Raw genomic sequence first — 18,894 nt, 5'->3', positions numbered from 1 at the left:
CTGACCCCCCTAACCCTTCATCCTCCTGACTCTAAACCCCTTCATCCTCCTGACTTTAACGCTTCACCCTCCTGACCCTAAACCTTCATACTCCTGACTCTAACCCTTCATCCTTCTGACCCTAACCCTTCATCCTCCTGACCCGAACCCTTCATCTTCCTGACCCTAACCCTCCATCCTCCTGACCCCCCTAACCCTTCATCCTCCTGACTCTAACCCCTTCATCCTCCTGACCTTCTATCCCTTCATCCTCCTGACTCTAACCCTTCATCCTCCTGACCTTCTACCCCTTCATCCTCCTGACCCCCCTACCCCTTCATCCTCCTGACCTTCTACCCCTTCATCCTCCTGACCCCCCTACCCCTTCATCCTCCTGACCTTCTACCCCTTCATCCTCCTGACCCCCCTACCCCTTCATCCTCCTGACCTTCTAACCCCTACATCCTCCTGACTCTTCATCCTCCTGTTATGAATCCAACAATAATTAAAATCACCCCTCTGATCTCTGAGTGTCATCTTGACAGGATGTGATATCTTTCCTGTTCACATAAACCAGGATCACTGCTTTCCTGTGGTTCAAAGTGAACACTGAGATCAACAGTTAACCCATCGTCATCATCATCATCTTCATCATCATCACCATCATCACCATCATCATCACCACCATCATCATCATCATTACCATCATCATCACAGACAAGTCAGAGAAACCACAGCCATGACAGCATCACTGTCTTTAGTGTCCGTCTGCCGTTGTGACAGCCCACCGCTGAATGACATTAGGGCGCCCTCTCTGAGAGCGACTCGGATGGAATTCATTTTGTCAAAGTGTCAGACACATCAAACACCCAGACGCAGTGAAGCATTGGCGCTCAGCAGGAGAAGAGAAAAGCTGCAGAGACTGAGTGACAGTCTCAGAGATCAGACGCCGGGTCACAACTCTGCCCAGTTTCCTTTTATTCACACTTTTCCTCTGAAATCTGAAGAGCTAAGAGAGCCACTCGATTGTTTGTGAACCAGCATGTTTCATCAGCTTTAACACATATTTAATCTGATTTTGATTCATCTGAAATCAGTTTAACATTTTCTGGTCCTGGAAGCTGTGTGCAGGGTCATTTCTTGTTTCTGTGTCCCAAAATAATCAACGCTCTCAGCCATCAGTTTGATTTTCAGGTAGTGCTGGTTGGTGATAACGCCTTCTAACGCCTTCTCTGTGCTGTATAGTAGTGTATAGTAGTGCGCTGTATAGCAGTGTATAGTAGTGTGCTGTATAGTAGTGCGCTATATAGCAGTGTATAGTAGTGTGCTGTATAGTAGTGCGCTGTATAGCAGTGTATAGTAGTGCGCTGTATAGCAGTGTGCTGTATTGTATAGTAGTGCGCTGTATTGTAGTGTATAGCAGTGTGCTGTATAGTAGTGTGCTGTATAGCAGTGTATAGTAGTGTGCTGTATAGTAGTGCGCTGTATAGTAGTGTATAGTAGTGCGCTGTATTGTAGTGTATAGTAGTGCGCTGTATTGTAGTGTATAGTAGTGTGCTGTATAGTAGTGTATAGTAGTGCGCTGTATAGTAGTGCGCTGTATTGTAGTGTATAGTAGTGTGCTGTATAGTAGTGTATAGTAGTGCGCTGTATAGTAGTGCGCTGTATTGTAGTGTATAGTAGTGTGCTGTATAGTAGTGCGCTGTATAGTAGTGTATAGTAGTGTGCTGTATAGTAGTGTATAGTAGTGCGCTGTATAGCAGTGTATAGTAGTGTGCTGTATAGTAGTGCGCTATATAGCAGTGTATAGTAGTGTGCTGTATAGTAGTGCGCTGTATAGCAGTGTATAGTAGTGCGCTGTATAGCAGTGTGCTGTATTGTATAGTAGTGCGCTGTATTGTAGTGTATAGCAGTGTGCTGTATAGTAGTGTGCTGTATAGCAGTGTATAGTAGTGTGCTGTATAGTAGTGCGCTGTATAGTAGTGTATAGTAGTGCGCTGTATTGTAGTGTATAGTAGTGCGCTGTATTGTAGTGTATAGTAGTGTGCTGTATAGTAGTGTATAGTAGTGCGCTGTATAGTAGTGCGCTGTATTGTAGTGTATAGTAGTGTGCTGTATAGTAGTGTATAGTAGTGCGCTGTATAGTAGTGCGCTGTATTGTAGTGTATAGTAGTGTGCTGTATAGTAGTGCGCTGTATAGTAGTGTATAGTAGTGTGCTGTATAGTAGTGTATAGTAGTGCGCTGTATAGCAGTGTATAGTAGTGTGCTGTATAGTAGTGTATAGTAGTGTGCTGTATAGTAGTGTATAGTAGTGCGCTGTATAGTAGTGTATAGTAGTGCGCTGTATAGTAGTGTATAGTAGTGCGCTGTATAGTAGTGTATAGTAGTGTGCTGTATAGTAGTGTATAGTAGTGCGCTGTATAGCAGTGTATAGTAGTGTGCTGTATAGTAGTGTATAGTAGTGTGCTGTATAGTAGTGTATAGTAGTGCGCTGTATAGTAGTGCGCTGTATTGTAGTGTATAGTAGTGTGCTGTATAGTAGTGCGCTGTATTGTAGTGTATAGTAGTGCGCTGTATAGTAGTGTGCTGTATAGTAGTGTATAGTAGTGTGCTGTATAGTAGTGCGCTGTATAGTAGTGTATAGTAGTGTGCTGTATAGTAGTGTATAGTAGTGTGCTGTATTGTAGTGTATAGTAGTGTGCTGCATAGTAGTGTATAGTAGTGTGCTGTATAGCAGTGTATAGTAGTGTGCTGTATAGTAGTGTATAGTAGTGTGCTGTATAGTAGTGCGCTGTATAGTAGTGTATAGTAGTGTGCTGTATAGCAGTGTATAGTAGTGTGCTGTAAAGTAGTGTAGTAGTCACCTCAGGCCTCGGCGGTGGCGGCTGACTGACGCTGGATTGAAGGACCAAAGTACAAAGTGTGTGTGTGTGTGTGTGTGTGAGAGACGTCCTCAAACAGCGAAAAAGCTCCTCGTCATCTGAATGTAAACACTGTGGGTCAGGTAGAGGAATGCGGGCCTGGCGGTTGGCTGTTGACAGGTGAGGTAATCATTAACCAGAGTGGCCTCAGCAAAGGATCTCTGGACCTCAGAATAAATTTCATCATGAAGATTCTGTCTGTTTTATTTTTAATGTTAATTAAAACATCAGAAAAAACACGAGCTGAGACGGCGTCTCATAAATAAAACGTTTTATTATGTTATTGGAGCTGCATCACTTCCTCCTCCTCCTCCTCCTCCTCTGATGAAGAAACAAAGATCTTCTGATAAACAGCCTCTTCCTTTGTCAGGTGTTACCTTTAATATGTCACCCAGCAGTCAATCCTGGTACAGAGACCTGTGCAGGTGAACAGAAAATCCCTCAGGGGACGTAAATCCAAAAAGAGAATTAAAAATCAAGATGGGACGATGGAAACAGACGCAGACGCCACAAAGGCAACACGGAGGATGATGATTCGTTAACAAAGAGAAGAAGACAGAGAGGAAACCTCCTGCAGCGACCAACCGTCTTTCTACTGCGTCTCTAACATGTCCAGGATACAGGTGGAACACACACACCTGAGTCTGTGAGGTGACGAGGCTATAGTTCTTCATCAGAGGAGAACCATGATAGTTTGTTTTGGAGCTCAGGGCTGTTTCCTGTTTCCTGTGAGCTGATCCAACAGGTCATTGACCCGCCCGGTAGTCTTATGTCTTATCTTTTAATACAGTAAGGATTTTTTTTTTTTCAAGGGCTGCGCCGTTGTTTTTCTGAGGTCGTCCATCACTCTGTGGTGTCCAAGTTGTTCCTGATTTGTTCAAATCTGAAAATCATATTTTTGTCCTGAACCTTCTACAACCTTTTTCCTACATGACCTGACGCAGGCTTTTGCATGATGTCACTGCTAAATATAAACACACGTACAGCTGTGGACGCCATGTCAGGTCGGTCACTTTGTGACAAACAAACTAAACGCTACAGTCGGCAGGAGACTGATGGCTCCTGTGTGCTCGGAGGTGAAATGTTCCTGTCTGGTGGCTTTAAAGAGATTGTGGATTAATGACTTCAGTCTCCCGTCAGATAGGACCATTTGTTTGAGGTGAAGCTGTAAAATACTGTAAATAAAGAAAACACTTAAACTGATTTTTTGGGTGGTTTTTTTTAGGAAGCTAAAACACATTTTGGCATTGCAGCTGTAGGAAGAAATGTTTTAGTTCTCTGAACAGAGTCATAGTGACCATGGCGTCTGATGGGTTAGTCAGTTTGTGTTACTGTGTACTAACTACTGCGGCGTCCACAGCAGAACATCGTTTAGCTTCTGTGACCTCATATTGACTGAGCGTGACGGCCGCTGTCTGACGGTCGGTAACAGGCTGACTGTCAAATTAGTTTGTTCACGCAGTCATGTTACGGTCAGTCAGCTGACTCCTCACCTGGTTTGATAAAGGTCCCACATCCAACCTCAGATCTTACGAGCTAACGCTTTTGTCACTCGCTGTGCTTCTACTGTTAGTGAACGGTGTGTCGGGGGGGCAGGGTGTGTCACTGCTTTTTCATATCGGCTCAGAGAAGAGAACACAGATGACCTGACCGTCAGAGAGGGAAACGAGTCACACTAACAGTCTGGTGATAGACTCAGTGTGTTTTTCGGTCACATGACCATAGCTCAGGTAAAACCAGCTCTGCTGCTCATCACGGATTTAAACCAACAAAACCTGAAACTTCCATTAACACACACAGGTTAAACCAGTTTCCTCTTTCTGTTGAAGCTCAGCGCCAAACAATCAGTAATGATAAACCAGTCGGGTCACATCCTGGGAAACACTGAACACTGCCCCCCTCCACACACACACACACACACACACACACACACACCCACACACACACACACACACACACACACACCCGACACCTCGGCTCACATTACAGTAAACAAAGATCAAATCAGAATAAGTGGAACAACTGTCAACAAACCGCAGTGTTTTCTGACATGGAGAAAACTGGGGGTCAATGGTGGCCCCTGAGTGACACTACAGAGGCCCCTGAGGGACACTACAGGGGCCCCTGAGGGACACTACAGGGGCCCCTGATGGACACTACAGAGGCCCCTGAGTGACACTAGAGGGGCCTCTGAGGGACACTACAGATTAAAGGGATTAAACCTGAATGAGACACTTTCACATAGCGCTGTCAGCCCACGGAGAGCAGCGGCGTGGCATACCTGCAGGGTGCATGGTAGAAGGGGTATCCATGGTGCGGGATGTGATGACAGTATCCAGACTGATTCCACATGGTGCTCCTCTGGTCCCTGATCACAGTTCACGAGTGCTGCTGCTGTTTCTATTTCTGGTGGCGTGGAATCAGACACATTAATCAGCGTCTCTTCTGTCGCCTCTCCAGCGGCTCCATGGGGAGAAAATGACAGGTGGCGGGGCGGGGGGGTTCACTAAGAGATGAGCTGAGGGACTGAAGTGATGATCTCCGGTGACTCAGGTCTGTTGTGGGTTGCACACCTGGAAATGAAGTCTGCTGCAGCCACCCCCCCTCCCCCCCCAACAACAACACAACTACTCAGCAGAGTCTCAGACGGCAGCTCCAGGTGGACTCTGACATCACAGGTTGTTCCTTTGATCCAGTTGTTTCCCCGTCGTGTCTCAGGTAGGACGGATGTCTTTGACACAGCGGATGTCTTTGAGGTTCACCTTGTTGAGATGAATCTGTGAAATCATACGTCACATCTCAGACATTTAACTCTTCTTTATCAGACTGCATTCAGGGTGAGATTTATGACACATCTGTCTCTCCAGTCGTCCCCGATGTTAAACAGAATCTGTTCATGTCTTTAACACGTGCAGCACATTCACTCCAAACTTCAGAGATCAATCAGATCCATCAGATCAATGAGATCCATCAGATCCTGACAGCAGCTCCTCTGCTCTGTCCAGTTTGTCTCTGAGACTCCAGATCTGGCGCTGATTTCCCCGATCACAGCCTCCCAGCAGCTCCACACCCTCAGCACACAGCAGCCGAGGAGAGCACTAAGCGACAGTGTCTTCCACCCTCAGCAGAGCAGAGTCTCTCTGCCCTCAGCAGAGCGCAGCAGACTGAACACAGACACAGACGAAATGTATCTGAACAGAGCAGAGCTACATTCCTTTTCCTCCTTCTCTCCTTTTTCCCGCCTCTCGCTCGTCTGAGAGGAAACACACGGCTGCCGAGAAGACGACCAAGAGCGAGAGAGAGCGAGAGAGAGAGAGAGAGAGAGAGAAGGAGAGACGTGTGTGCATGTGAAAGAGAGAAAGGTTGAGACACAGGGAGGAAACAAGAGAGAGAGAGAGAGAGAGAGAGAGAGAGAGAGAGAGGCTGTGACGCTGTTTAGAGCTGAAAATGAACCAATCAGAGACCAGAACACCTTCAGCTGTTATTACAGCTGATCTGACAGAAGTCAGGGTTCATATCACTCTGAGGTACGTAGAGTATCACTCTGAGGTAAGTAGAGTATCACTCTGAGGTACGTAGAGTATCACTCTGAGGTAAGAAGAGTATCACCCTGAGGTACGTAGAGCATCAACCAACTAGGCTACTTAAGGAGGTCTTACCTTTAGTTAACACTCATATATTAGATATGATCAATATATCCTTATTAACAGGCTATGTACCACAGTCTTTTAAGGTAGCTGTAATTAAACCTCTCCTAAAAAAGCCCACCCTGGATCCAGAGGTGTTAGCCAACTATAGACCAATATCTAATCTTCCCTTTATGTCAAAGATCCTTGAGAAAGTAGTTGCAGACCAGCTGTGTGATTTTCTCCATGATAATAATTTATTTGAGGAATTTCAGTCAGGATTTAGAGTGCATCATAGCACTGAGACAGCACTAGTTAAAATTACAAATGATCTTCTGATTGCTTCAGACAAAGGACTCGTCTCTGTACTTGTTTTATTAGATCTTAGTGCGGCGTTTGACACAATTGACCATCAAATTCTACTGCAGAGACTGGATCACTTAATTGGCCTAAAAGGTTCAGCACTAAGCTGGTTTAAATCTTATTTCTCTGATCGTTTTCAGTTTGTTGACGTTCATAATGAATCATCTTTACGTACCAAAGTTTGTTTTGGAGTTCCGCAAGGTTCTGTGCTCGGACCAATCTTATTTACTCTATATATGCTTCCTTTAGGTAACATCATTAGAAATCACTCTATAAATTTCCATTGTTATGTGGATGATACTCAGTTGTATTTGTCTATGAAGCCAGAAGAAAGTAATCAATTAACTAAACTCCATAACTGCCTTAAAGACATAAAAACTTGGATGAGCACCAATTTCCTGATGTTAAATTCAGACAAAACTGAAGTTATTGTTCTTGGCCCCAAACAACTCAGAGACTCTTTATCTGATGACATAGTTTCTCTAGATGGCATTGCTCTGGCCTCTAGCACTACCGTAAGAAACCTCGGAGTAATATTTGATCAAAATTTGTCTTTTAATCCTCATTTAAAACAAACCTCACGGACTGCATTTTTTCATCTGCGTAATATTGCGAAAATTAGTCCTATCCTGACCCGAAAAGATGCAGAAAAATTGGTCCACGCTTTTGTTACCTCAAGGCTGGATTACTGTAACTCTCTATTATCAGGTAGCTCTAGTAAGTCCTTAAAAACTCTCCAGCTAATTCAGAATGCAGCAGCACGTGTACTAACAGGAACTAAGAAACAAGATCATATTTCTCCTGTTTTAGCTTCTCTGCACTGGCTCCCTGTAAAATCCAGAATTGAATTTAAAATCCTACTGTTAACTTATAAAGCTCTAAATGGTCAAGCTCCGTCATATCTTAGAGAGCTCATAGTGCCATATTATCCCACCAGAACACTGCGCTCTGAGAACGCAGGGTTACTCGTGGTCCCTAAAGTCTCCAAAAGTAGATCAGGAGCCAGAGCCTTCAGCTATCAGGCTCCTCTCCTGTGGAATCATCTTCCTGTTACGGTCCGGGAGGCAGACACTGTCTCCGCATTTAAGACTAGACTTAAGACTTTCCTCTTTGATAAAGCTTATTAGTTAGGCTTATAAACTTATAAGCTTATAGTTAGGGCTGGCTCAGGCTTGCCCTGTACCAGCCCCTAGTTAGGCTGACTTAGGCCTAGTCTGCCGGAGGACCCCCCTATAATACACTGGGCACCTTCTCTCCTTCTCTCTCTCTCTCTCTCTCTCTCTCTCTCTCTCTCGTATTCTATTACTGCATCTTGCTAACTCGGCCATTCTGGATGTCACTAACTCGGCTTCTTCTCCGGAGCCTTTGTGCTCCACTGTCTCTGAGATTAACTCATATCACAGCGGTGCCTGGACAGCATGACGTGTGTGGTTGTGCTGCTGCCGTGGTCCTGCCAGATGCCTCCTGCTGCTGCTGCTGCCATCATTAGTCATTAGTCATACTTCTACTGTTATTATACACATATGACTATTGTCACACATGTATACTGCCAGATATTAATACATACTTTCAACATATTGTACCACAGTAGCCAGAACTATAACTATAATATTATTACTTTCAATAATGTTGTAAGCTACTGTCATTACCTGCATCTCTCTCTCTGTCTCTCTCTCTGTCTCATTGTGTCATACGGATTACTGTTAATTTATCATGCTGATCTGTTCTGTACGACATCTATTGCACGTCTGTCCGTCCTGGAAGAGGGATCCCTCCTCAGTTGCTCTTCCTGAGGTTTCTACCGTTTTTTTTTCCCCGTTAAAGGGTTTTTTTGGGGGAGTTTTTCCTTATCCGCTGCGAGGATCATAAGGACAGAGGGATGTCGTATGCTGTAAAGCCCTGTGAGGCAAATTGTGATTTGTGATATTGGGCTTTATAAATAAAATTGATTGATTGATTGATTGATTGATCACTCTGAGGTACGCAGAGTATCACACTGACGTACGTAGAGTATCACTCTGAGGTACGTAGAGTATCACTCTGAGGTAAGTAGAGTATCAACCTGAGGTACGTAGAGTATCACCCTGAGGTACGTAGAGTATCATCCTGAGGTACGTAGAGTATCACCCTGAGGTACGTAGAGTATCACTCTGAGGTACGTAGAGTATCAACCTGAGGTACGTAGAGTATCACCCTGAGGTACGTAGAGTATCATCCTGAGGTACGTAGAGTATCACCCTGAGGTACGTAGAGTATCATCCTGAGGTACGTAGAGTATCATCCTGAGGTAAGTAGAGTATCACCGAGGTACGTAGAGTATCACCCTGAGGTACGTAGAGCATCACTCTGAGGTACGTAGAGCATCACCCTGAGGTAGAATAGTCACACAGCACTTCTGTCTGTCAAAGGATTAAGGTTCTACATGACTCCGTGGGTAAATAACAAACAAGAGTCTGATTAGTTCAGAAAATTACAGCCTTTAAAACCAAGAAAAGAAGACTCTCATTATAAAATCCGAATCTAACACATATTAGTATTATTTTTATTATTATTATTACTATTATTACATCATTATTTTATAACAGTATAGATGTGATATCGATGAGTTGCCCAGCCCCGACTGAGTCATATGTGATGACATAATTATATCATGTTTTCTATTTACAGAACTCTTCCAGGATGTCCAACACTTTAACGCTCTTTAAGATCATTTTTAACTTCTGTTTTAGGACAAATTATTTTATTCTTATCTTACTCAGGAGCGGCAGTTGAGCAGTAAATATTTGGTCCTGTGCAGACTCAGATTTTATTAGCGTGAGTTAATCAAAGTTTAATTAGAAAGTAAAAGGACAGTTCGAGGTTCAGCTGTGGTTTAAAGATTTCTACCATCAGAGGAGCTTGACTCATTTTGACAAAAAGAATTTGAAAGATGTTTAAGTGAAATTAAATAAAATGTTTGTGGAAATCACAAATTCAAATTTAAGACTATTTAATGACTTTTATGACCTAATGTGTGTATGAAATTAAATTTGACATTTTAAGACTTTTTAAAGGCCAGCCATAGCCTCAAAATTACTTCCATCAAATTTCTGTTTTATATATTTAAGAGTTTTGTCCAATTTCATCCAAAACTGGATTGTTAGAATTCAAATTATTGATGAATCTGCAAATTATTTCCTCAATTAATCGGAAAATGACTGAATGATCAACTGACATCTCAATAAAAAATATAAAAACAGATTGTAATAAGACCATGATGTTGAGACTGTCCGGTCCTGAAAGCAAATGTCTCTGTTGGACTGTTCATCTGAATATTTACGACAGTCACATGACTGAGTGTAAACACAGCTGGAGTCGTCACAGAGAAATAAAAAACTGCAGGATGTTCACAGCCGACTCCACCTGCAGGTGAGAGGTCACCTCTGTCAAGTGCGCCATCTCCCCACAGAGCTGGACCACTCCACTGCCCTAATAATCAGAATGCAGCCGTGACCCCGCCGCCAGGACGATGAGCCGCACCTAAGGAGAGGCCGGCAACGAAATGACAGCTTCACTCAGAGTGGGTCAAAGTCCAGACGTGTAATCTCACAGAGAGGCAGATCTGAAACCACAAAGGCACTGGATTACAGAGTTTTTGTTTTCTTTTGTGTCCTCTGAGCAGCTTGATGATGGTGATGATGATGATGATGACGACTACAGGTTCACTGGTGCAGCAGCATGGCGCGGGCTCTCACCAGAGGAGAACGTGTACGTGTACCACGGAGCGTGCCTTTATTTCTGACACTGTGACGATCACGTTGCATCACCATCACCAGTTTAAATCCTTCGGCGTCACAACAGACGACTCATTTCATGAGACATATTCAAGAAACAGTTTCCAAAATCGCCAACAGGGCCAGGGAATGTTTGGTCACGTTCAGTAATGGCATTCATCATCCACTTATCAAACGTTCCTGTCTAATTAGAGAGTATCACACGGCTCAGATAATCGTCCGCTGCAGGCATCATTAATGTAATAAAAACAGACTGACTGTTGAGGTCCTGCCGCATTTGGAGATTTGACTGCAGATATCTGACAATAACTCAAACCAGACATGAGCAGGATAAGCTCCGGCTATCATGGTGATCAATTTAATAATGTCACAAACGTGTAACAGAAAGGAAAAGCCAGAGTTTCCTCACACAGAGGCTTCCAACCCAGAGGTCATGGATGATTCACAGGATACTAAAGTTTGTCTAATTTTTGTTTAACCAACTGTCGTGTTACAATCTGAAGGAGTTCACTGATGTGTGAGATATGGCAGTAGCAAAGAGACGCTGCTGCGTGAGCTGAAAATATCAGATGATTGACAGAATCTTTTTCAGCATGTACTTTGATCACTGACTAATTGTTTCACTTATTTTTCGATTAGAAATATCAAATGTCATTCAGCTTCTGAAACTCTGAGGCTTCTTTTCTTTGTCATATACGACAAAAAACATGACATTTGGTCTTTTGACTGTTGGTCAGACGAAAAAAGTAATTTAAAAATGCCATCTTGGGCTTATGGAAATGATGATGTCATTATTAATCATCAATTACCTGAGTGGCAGCTCTAATTGTTTCTAATAAAAGGTCATAACCTTAGAAATAGATTCAAAGTAGAACAGACTTCAAAATCGATGTGGCAGGAACAATGACTGTTATTTTCCTGTTTGTCTGACATCGTCTTTGTTGAAACGTGACATCACTGAAAGAACGTCTGAACGCCGCTGGTCAGTGATCAGCTCACACAGACCGCGGTGAGAAACAGATCAGTATATCATCACACTGAAGCTGGTGAATTAAAGATTAATTTGGACCAAATCAGAGCTGCTGATCGTTGCAGACTAATGAACAACAAGACAAACTTTTCCTGTTCAGAAACACTCATTGTTATACTGGGTGAAATGGTCCTTCTATCCTGAGAGTAGTCAATACATGATGTGTTCAGAAAAAGGAATGAAAAAATCCGACCTCTGTGGCAGCTGCAGGCCTGTAAAAACTCTGACCAATCCCTGCCATTCGGTGCGAATGGAAAGAACCAATCCGATGCCTTCATGTCTCGTCCTGCCCAAGCCCCCCTCCGTCCCTCCCTCCCTCCTCCCTGCGTGCACTCATCACGTGTCACTGTTGCCGGAAATATTCAGCACACTGCTCAGCACAAATACCGAGTTAGCAAGAGTTTGCTGAACAATGGCAGAGGAGGTGCTGCTTTCAAATCTTGCTAGCTCTCCAACATTACCAACTATAACTTTAACACCCCACAGACATACCTCAACGTGCCGTTACCATGACAACAGTCACCATTTTCTTTGAGTCAAACTATCAGTACAGTATCAGTACAGTACACTTTTCTCTTCATTCTGTTTCTATGGTCATAAAATATTCTAACATCTTGTTTTTACGTCGTAACTAAACTGAAGGACATTTAGTCATTATTTAATCAGAGCTGCTGGTGGTGTGACAGCCAGGAGACACTGTGTCCAAACAACGTGAGACGAGGAGTCTCATATCTGCCTGCTGACCTCTGACATCACAACAGAATATTTATTCACAATGCCTGAAGGAGCTTCGTTATCTCTGATTTAATTGGCTCATTACATCAGACCTCAGACCTCTGTGGGGATACAGCAGACAGGGACAGACAGGGACAGGAAAAGGTAGAAAGAGACATGAAGGGACAGACAGAGACAGGAAGAGAAATGAAGGGACGGACAGAGACACGAAGAGACTCCACCCTTCTCTGTCTCTGTCTTCACTCTGCTTGTTTGAAGACATGGACCAGCTCCACCTTTGCTTGCCTCTCCGCCCCCACACAGACACACACAGACACACACAGCGGTTGTGGTCTTCAGACAGTCGACAGCTGCATTGAATCATTGTGTCAGCAGGTGAGACGTCAGGAGTCAGATTCATCCTGTGGTTCAGCTTATCAGGGTTTTACAGCCTGAATCCTTTCAATACACACACACACACACACACACACACACACACACACACACACCTCTGCCTCCTTGTTCCTGTTGTCAAGGTCACATCTGAGCCCATATTTCTAAAAATCCTTAAAAACAACAAACACTCCCCCCGCAGCCTCTAGCACAACAAACCAGATTATAGATCCAAAATATTGATTTATCAGAACCACAGATTTCTGCCTTTTAACATTTAATGTGACTCTGCAGCTCTGCCTCTTTTAACATGACTCTGCAGCTCTGCCTATTTTAACATGACTCTGCAGCTCTGCCTGTTTTAACGTTACTCTGCAGCTCCGCCTCTTTTAACGTGAGTCTGTATTTCCGCTTGTTTTAACATTACTCTGCAGCTCTGCCTGTTTTAACATTACTCTGCAGCTATGCCTGTTTTTAATGTTACTCTGCAGCTCCGTCTCTTAACGTTACTCTGCAGCTCCTCCTGTTTTAACGTGAGTCTGCAGCTCTGCCTGTTTTAACGTTACTCTGCAGCTCTGCCTGTTTTAACGTGAGTCTGCAGCTCCTCCTGTTTTAACGTGAGTCTGCAGCTCTGCCTGTTTTAACGTTACTCTGCAGCTATGCCTTTTTTAATGTTACTCTGCAGCTCCACCTCTTTTAACGCGAGTCTGTATTTCCGCTTGTTTTAATGTTACTCTGCAGCTCCACCTCTTTTAACGCGAGTCTGTATTTCTGCCTGTTTTAACGTTACTGTGCAGCTCCACCTCTTTTAACGCAAGTCTGTATTTCTGCCTGTTTTAACGTTACTGTGCAGCTCCGCCTCTTTTAACGTTACTCTGCAGCTCTGCCTGTTTTGACATGACTCTGCAGCTCCGTCTCTTTTAACCTTACTCTGCAGAAAAAAAAAAAAAAATAGACCTAGTCTGACGATCTCCACTTCCTCCACCTCCCCTGTATTCAGTCACCCTCTGCTGGGACTCAAGATTATTCTTGGGAGCTTCATCGATCACTCAGGTGGTCAGAAATTAGAATCAGCCTACAGAACAAGCTGCATGTCTGCACACGAAAATTAAAGAGATGAGACTAGAAGTAGCATCACTGCACTGCGGTCATATCCCTCCGCCAACGTGTCAAGAGTTACAGTTTACATCCACGCCTCGCCCAATGTCAGCTGGGACAGGCTGCGGCCCCCCCGTGACCCTCAAGAGGATAAGCAGTTACGAAAACGGATGGATAATATAATATAATATTATATTATATAATAGTATAGTATAAAATAATATAAATCATATTTAGTGAAACACGGATGCTCTTCCCACAGAGAATCTAAACAGTCAGCACAGTTTCAGTTCAGTATCTGACAAAATGTCTCCCCTTCTGTTCCTGAGATAAGACGTTAAAACATGATGATGTCACAGTCAAGATAACCTTTGATCTTCATAATCTCAGTTCATTATTGAATCCATAACCCTGGCTTTTATAACTCCAGAAGGTGGTTGTCCACTTCTGTCTTGGGAGAAACTTTGTTAGCTTGAATGATGCAAGGACTTCTGTGTGTGTGTTAATATCCTCCAGGGATCTTTTGATCCAGATTCTTCAATCTTAAGTCTCACAGACAGATACACACACACACACACACACACACACACTACTATTAATACACTTCCTCTGAGCTCTCGTAGTTCGTCGGGCCTCAGCAGCAGCTTCACATGTCTCAATCTCACCAGCTACAACATTCAACGCCACAATTCTTTAATGTTGTGGATCCGATTCAGAGTTCAGAGGAAACTCTTGGTTCTTTGGTGAACATCAAGCGTCAGACTCACACAGTAAATGTGTTCACATAATCAAATCAAACACTGAAAGAATGTCAAGAGGGAGGATGGTGATGTTTGAGCAGAGGCCCTGAATACAACCTGTCACTGATTAGAGCAGGTCAAAGTGCTGCTGAATGGTCACGATGAATATCTGTGTTCTGAGAAACATCATGTTTTCACACTGAGATTATTTTCTATGATGCTAAACCGTCGTCCACAGTAACAATGACAACAAAGGGAAACTCTGCGCCAGATACCGGAGCGGCTGGGCACTCAGTTCATCTGCACACACATACACACACACACACATACATTACACACTGCACACAAACACTACACACGTCACACATACACCGTTCATCTGCACGCACTCTATATATGCTTCCTTAAGGTAACATCATTAGAAATCACTCTGTAAATTTCCATTGTTATGCGGATGATAAACAGTTGTATTTATCTATGAAGCCAGAAGAAAGTAATCAATTAACTAAACTCCATAACTGCCTTAAAGACATAAAAACCTGGATGAGCACCAATTTCCTGATGTTAAATTCAGACAAAACTGAAATTATTGTTCTTGGCCCCAAACAACTCAGAGACTCTTTATCTGATGATATAGTTTCTCTAGATGGCATTGCTCTGGCCTCTAGCACTACCGTAAGAAACCTCGGAGTAATATTTGATCAAGATTTGCCTTTTAATTCTCATTTAAAACAAACCTCACGGACTGCATTTTTTCATCTGCGTAATATTGCGAAAATTAGTCCTATCCTGACCCGAAAAGATGCAGAAAAATTGGTCCACGCTTTTGTTATCTCTAGGCTGGATTACTGTAACTCTCTATTATCAGGTAGCTCTAGTAAGTCCTTAAAAACTCTCCAGCTAATTCAGAATGCAGCAGCACGTGTACTAACAGGAACTAAGAAACAAGATCATATTTCTCCTGTTTTAGCTTCTCTGCACTGGCTCCCTGTAAAATCCAGAATTGAATTTAAAATCCTACTGTTAACTTATAAAGCTCTAAATGGTCAAGTTTCGTCATATCTTAGAGAGCTCATAGTGCCATATTATCCCACCAGAACACTGCGCTCTGAGAACGCAGGGTTACTTGTGGTCCCTAAAGTCTCCAAAAGTAGATCAGGAGCCAGAGCCTTCAGCTATCAGGCTCCTCTCCTGTGGAATCATCTTCCTGTTACGGTCCGGGAGGCAGACACCGTCTCCACATTTAAGACTAGACTTAAGACTTTCCTCTTTGATAAAGCTTATTAGTTAGGCTTATAAACTTATAAGCTTATAGTTAGGGCTGGCTCAGGCTTGCCCTGTACCAGCCCCTAGTTAGGCTGACTTAGGCCTAGTCTGCCGGAGGACCCCCCTATAATACAACGGGCACCTTCTCTTCTCCTCTCTCTCTCTCTCTCTCTCTCTCTCTCTCTCTCTCTCTCGTGTCCTATTACTGCATCTTGCTAACTCGGCCATTCTGGATGTCACTAACTCGGCTTCTTCTCCGGAGCCTTTGTGCTCCACTGTCTCTCAGATTAACTCATATCACAGCGGTGCCTGGACAGCGTGACGTGTGTGGTTGTGCTGCTGCCGTGGTCCTGCCAGATGCCTCCTGCTGCTGCTGCCATCATTAGTCATTAGTCATACTACTACTGTTATTATACACATATGATTATTGTCATACATGTATACTGTCAGATATTAATATATACTTTCAACATATTGTACCACAGTAGCCAGAACTATAATTATAATATTATTACTTTCATTAGTGTTGTTGTAAGCTACTGTCATTACCGTCTGTTCTGTATCTCTCTCTCTCTCTCTCTCTCTCTCCTTCTGTCTCTCTCTTTTGTCTCTCTCTCTGTCTCTCTTTCTGTCTCATTGTGTCATACTGTTAATTTATCATGCTGATCTGTTCTGTACAACATCTATTGCACGTCTGTCCGTCCTGGAAGAGGGATCCCTCCTCAGTTGCTCTTCCTGAGGTTTCTACCGTTTTTTTCCTCGTTAAAGGGTTTTTTGGGGAGTTTTTCCTGATCAGCTGTGAGGGTCATAAGGACAGAGGGATGTCGTATGCTGTAAAGCCCTGTGAGGCAAATTGTGATTTGTGATATTGGGCTTTATAAATAAAATTGATTGATTGATTGATTGATTGACAAACTTCACACACACTGTGTACAGGAAGTGTGTAGATCATTTCAGGTTCCAGTGCAATGACTTTAACAAACAATGTGTGTTGTGTTCGCAATCATGTAACGTTATCACGCCGTCTCCTGACTCTTCTTCAGCACAGAGCTGCTGCACTGTTAGAGCTGGTCACGAACTACGAGCCGCACTAAAGCTAACTGAGTTAGCTTAAAGAAACCAGAGGTCTCCAAAGTGTGGCTCAGAGCCGTGAGGTGACGTTAACACCAACGTGAATCTGTCTGATAAACAATCAGCTGTCATTAACACCACATGTTGAATCGCTGACTTCAGACAGAAGAGTTTTATACGAAGACGACGGCGTAATCGAGAATCTGCTAAAGTATCTCTCTACCTCAGAGAAGTCTTCACAGTATAAAGTCATTTTTCAGCTTTTATTCATTTTATTTTCTATGTTCTACTCAGACCCTGAAATAAACAACACAGAAGAAAAAAACACAATGTCAGTTTCTCTAAAATCGTTCAGCTCTTGTCAGCTCAGTCATTTATCTGAAGACAGATTGTTTTTAACAGGACAAAGATGCAGCCTGCTCTCTGTCTGATGATGGAGAAGAGTTTGTCCCAAGTAGTTTGTAGTTTGTCCAACTTAAAGCTATAGTTGGTAATCCTGTTCAGAAACACTTTTTGTTACACTGGGTGAAATGGTCCTTCATCCTGAGAGTAATCAATACATAATGTGTTCAGAAAAAGGAATGAAAAAAATCCGACCTCTGTGGCAGCTGCAGGCCTCTAAAAACTCTGACTAATCCTTGCCATTCAGTGCAAATGGAAAGAACCAATCAGATGCCTTCATGTCTCGTATTGCCTGAGCCCCTCCCTCCCTCCTCCCTGCATGCACTCATCACATGTCACCATTGCCGGAAATATTCAGCACACTGCTCAGCAGAAATACCGAGTTAGCAGGAGTTTGCTGAACAATGGCAGAGAAAATGCAGCCAAAAGTACCACTTCCAGCGTTACCCCGCTAAACAGGCTGAGAAAAGAAAGTCGGAGGCAGAAAAGGCTGCGACGAAAAAGGCTTTGGATGAAGTGAGAGGACAAACCAGACATCAACAGCAGTCCAGCTTTTGAACGGTGGAGACAACTGAGGGAGCTGAAGGGCCTGAAAAGTGATGCAGAGGTTGCTGTCTTTCTGTTGGACAGGTAATTATTTGTTTGCTTCGGGAGGATTTGTTACTCGGCTCTCCTCTGCCCTGCTGACTGCAGGATGCGCGTTCAGGCATGTCTGGGCTCGTGGCTTTGGGGAGCACTGACGGGAGGGGGAGCAGGGGGTGGAGCTTAGAGGAGGTGCCGCTTTCAAATCTTGCTAGCTCTCCAACATGACCAACTATAGCTTTAATTAACCAATGTTAACTGACCTCATCTGAGCTTTGAGACACACGACAGAAATAAAAAGAATTAAAGCTGCAAGCAGCGATGAACGGGCCCTCGCAGTCCATGCGCGTCGGGGCATGCTGCCGTCGGGGGGCGTGCACCTAGAAGTAATAAATAAAAAAATAAACGTTATCTCTTACTTATATTTTCAGTATACAGGTAGGCATCCAACCCACGTATGTATTTTTCCAAAAAGTAGAAGCTAAATACATGCCCAATAGTTCAAGGTCTTCTGACTCTTTAAAAGGTGACATGATGTCTCTAGCTCAAAGTATGAGGGACAAGAAGAGGTTGAAAATCGATGAGTTTTGAAGAGGATTTGAAGATTTTCCAATTGACTGCCATTCACACTAATTAGACTGCCACCAGAGCACCAGCTATTGGCCCATTTGTACCAAATTTTGCACAAACTCTCATCAGGCCATGGAACACACTCGTTTTATATTTTGGCTGTTTTTTGGACTATCAAAATTCTTTTAATAACTTTTTGTCAGAAGGGTCCACAGATGCTTCATGCAAAGCTTGGTGCAAATCAGTCAAATCGCCTAGGAGGTGTTCGAAAAAGTACGTTTTTCATTTGTTGCGATTTAGCGAATGGAAAGTTACCGCGAAAGTGGGCGTGGCTTACACCACACAATTCAGCTGAATTCAGAGAA

General features: G+C 43.4%; 1 protein-coding gene across 11 annotated transcripts in view; it reads right to left on the bottom strand.

Annotated features, from left to right (window-relative positions):
- Positions 1–18,894, bottom strand: part of LOC117261996 (pleckstrin homology domain-containing family A member 7-like) — a 206,565-nt gene that overhangs the window by 144,423 nt on the left and 43,248 nt on the right. For 2 of the 11 annotated variants that reach the window (XM_078167545.1, XM_078167546.1), the window contains exon 1: positions 5,183–6,259. The exons of 8 other annotated variants lie outside the window; for them this stretch is intronic. In XM_078167545.1, coding sequence (XP_078023671.1) covers positions 5,183–5,253 — 71 coding nt within the window. In that variant the 5' untranslated portion in view covers positions 5,254–6,259. Of the gene's footprint in view, positions 1–5,182; positions 6,261–18,894 lie in introns of those variants that run through there. One more of the 11 variants, XM_078167550.1, reaches the window with a different exon arrangement.

This window comes from Epinephelus lanceolatus, chromosome 5 (genome assembly GCF_041903045.1).
Source record: "Epinephelus lanceolatus isolate andai-2023 chromosome 5, ASM4190304v1, whole genome shotgun sequence".
Taxonomy (NCBI): Eukaryota; Metazoa; Chordata; class Actinopteri; order Perciformes; family Serranidae; genus Epinephelus; species Epinephelus lanceolatus.
Note: the sequence above shows the minus strand (reverse complement) of the source record. Positions and strands in the feature narration are given on the sequence as shown.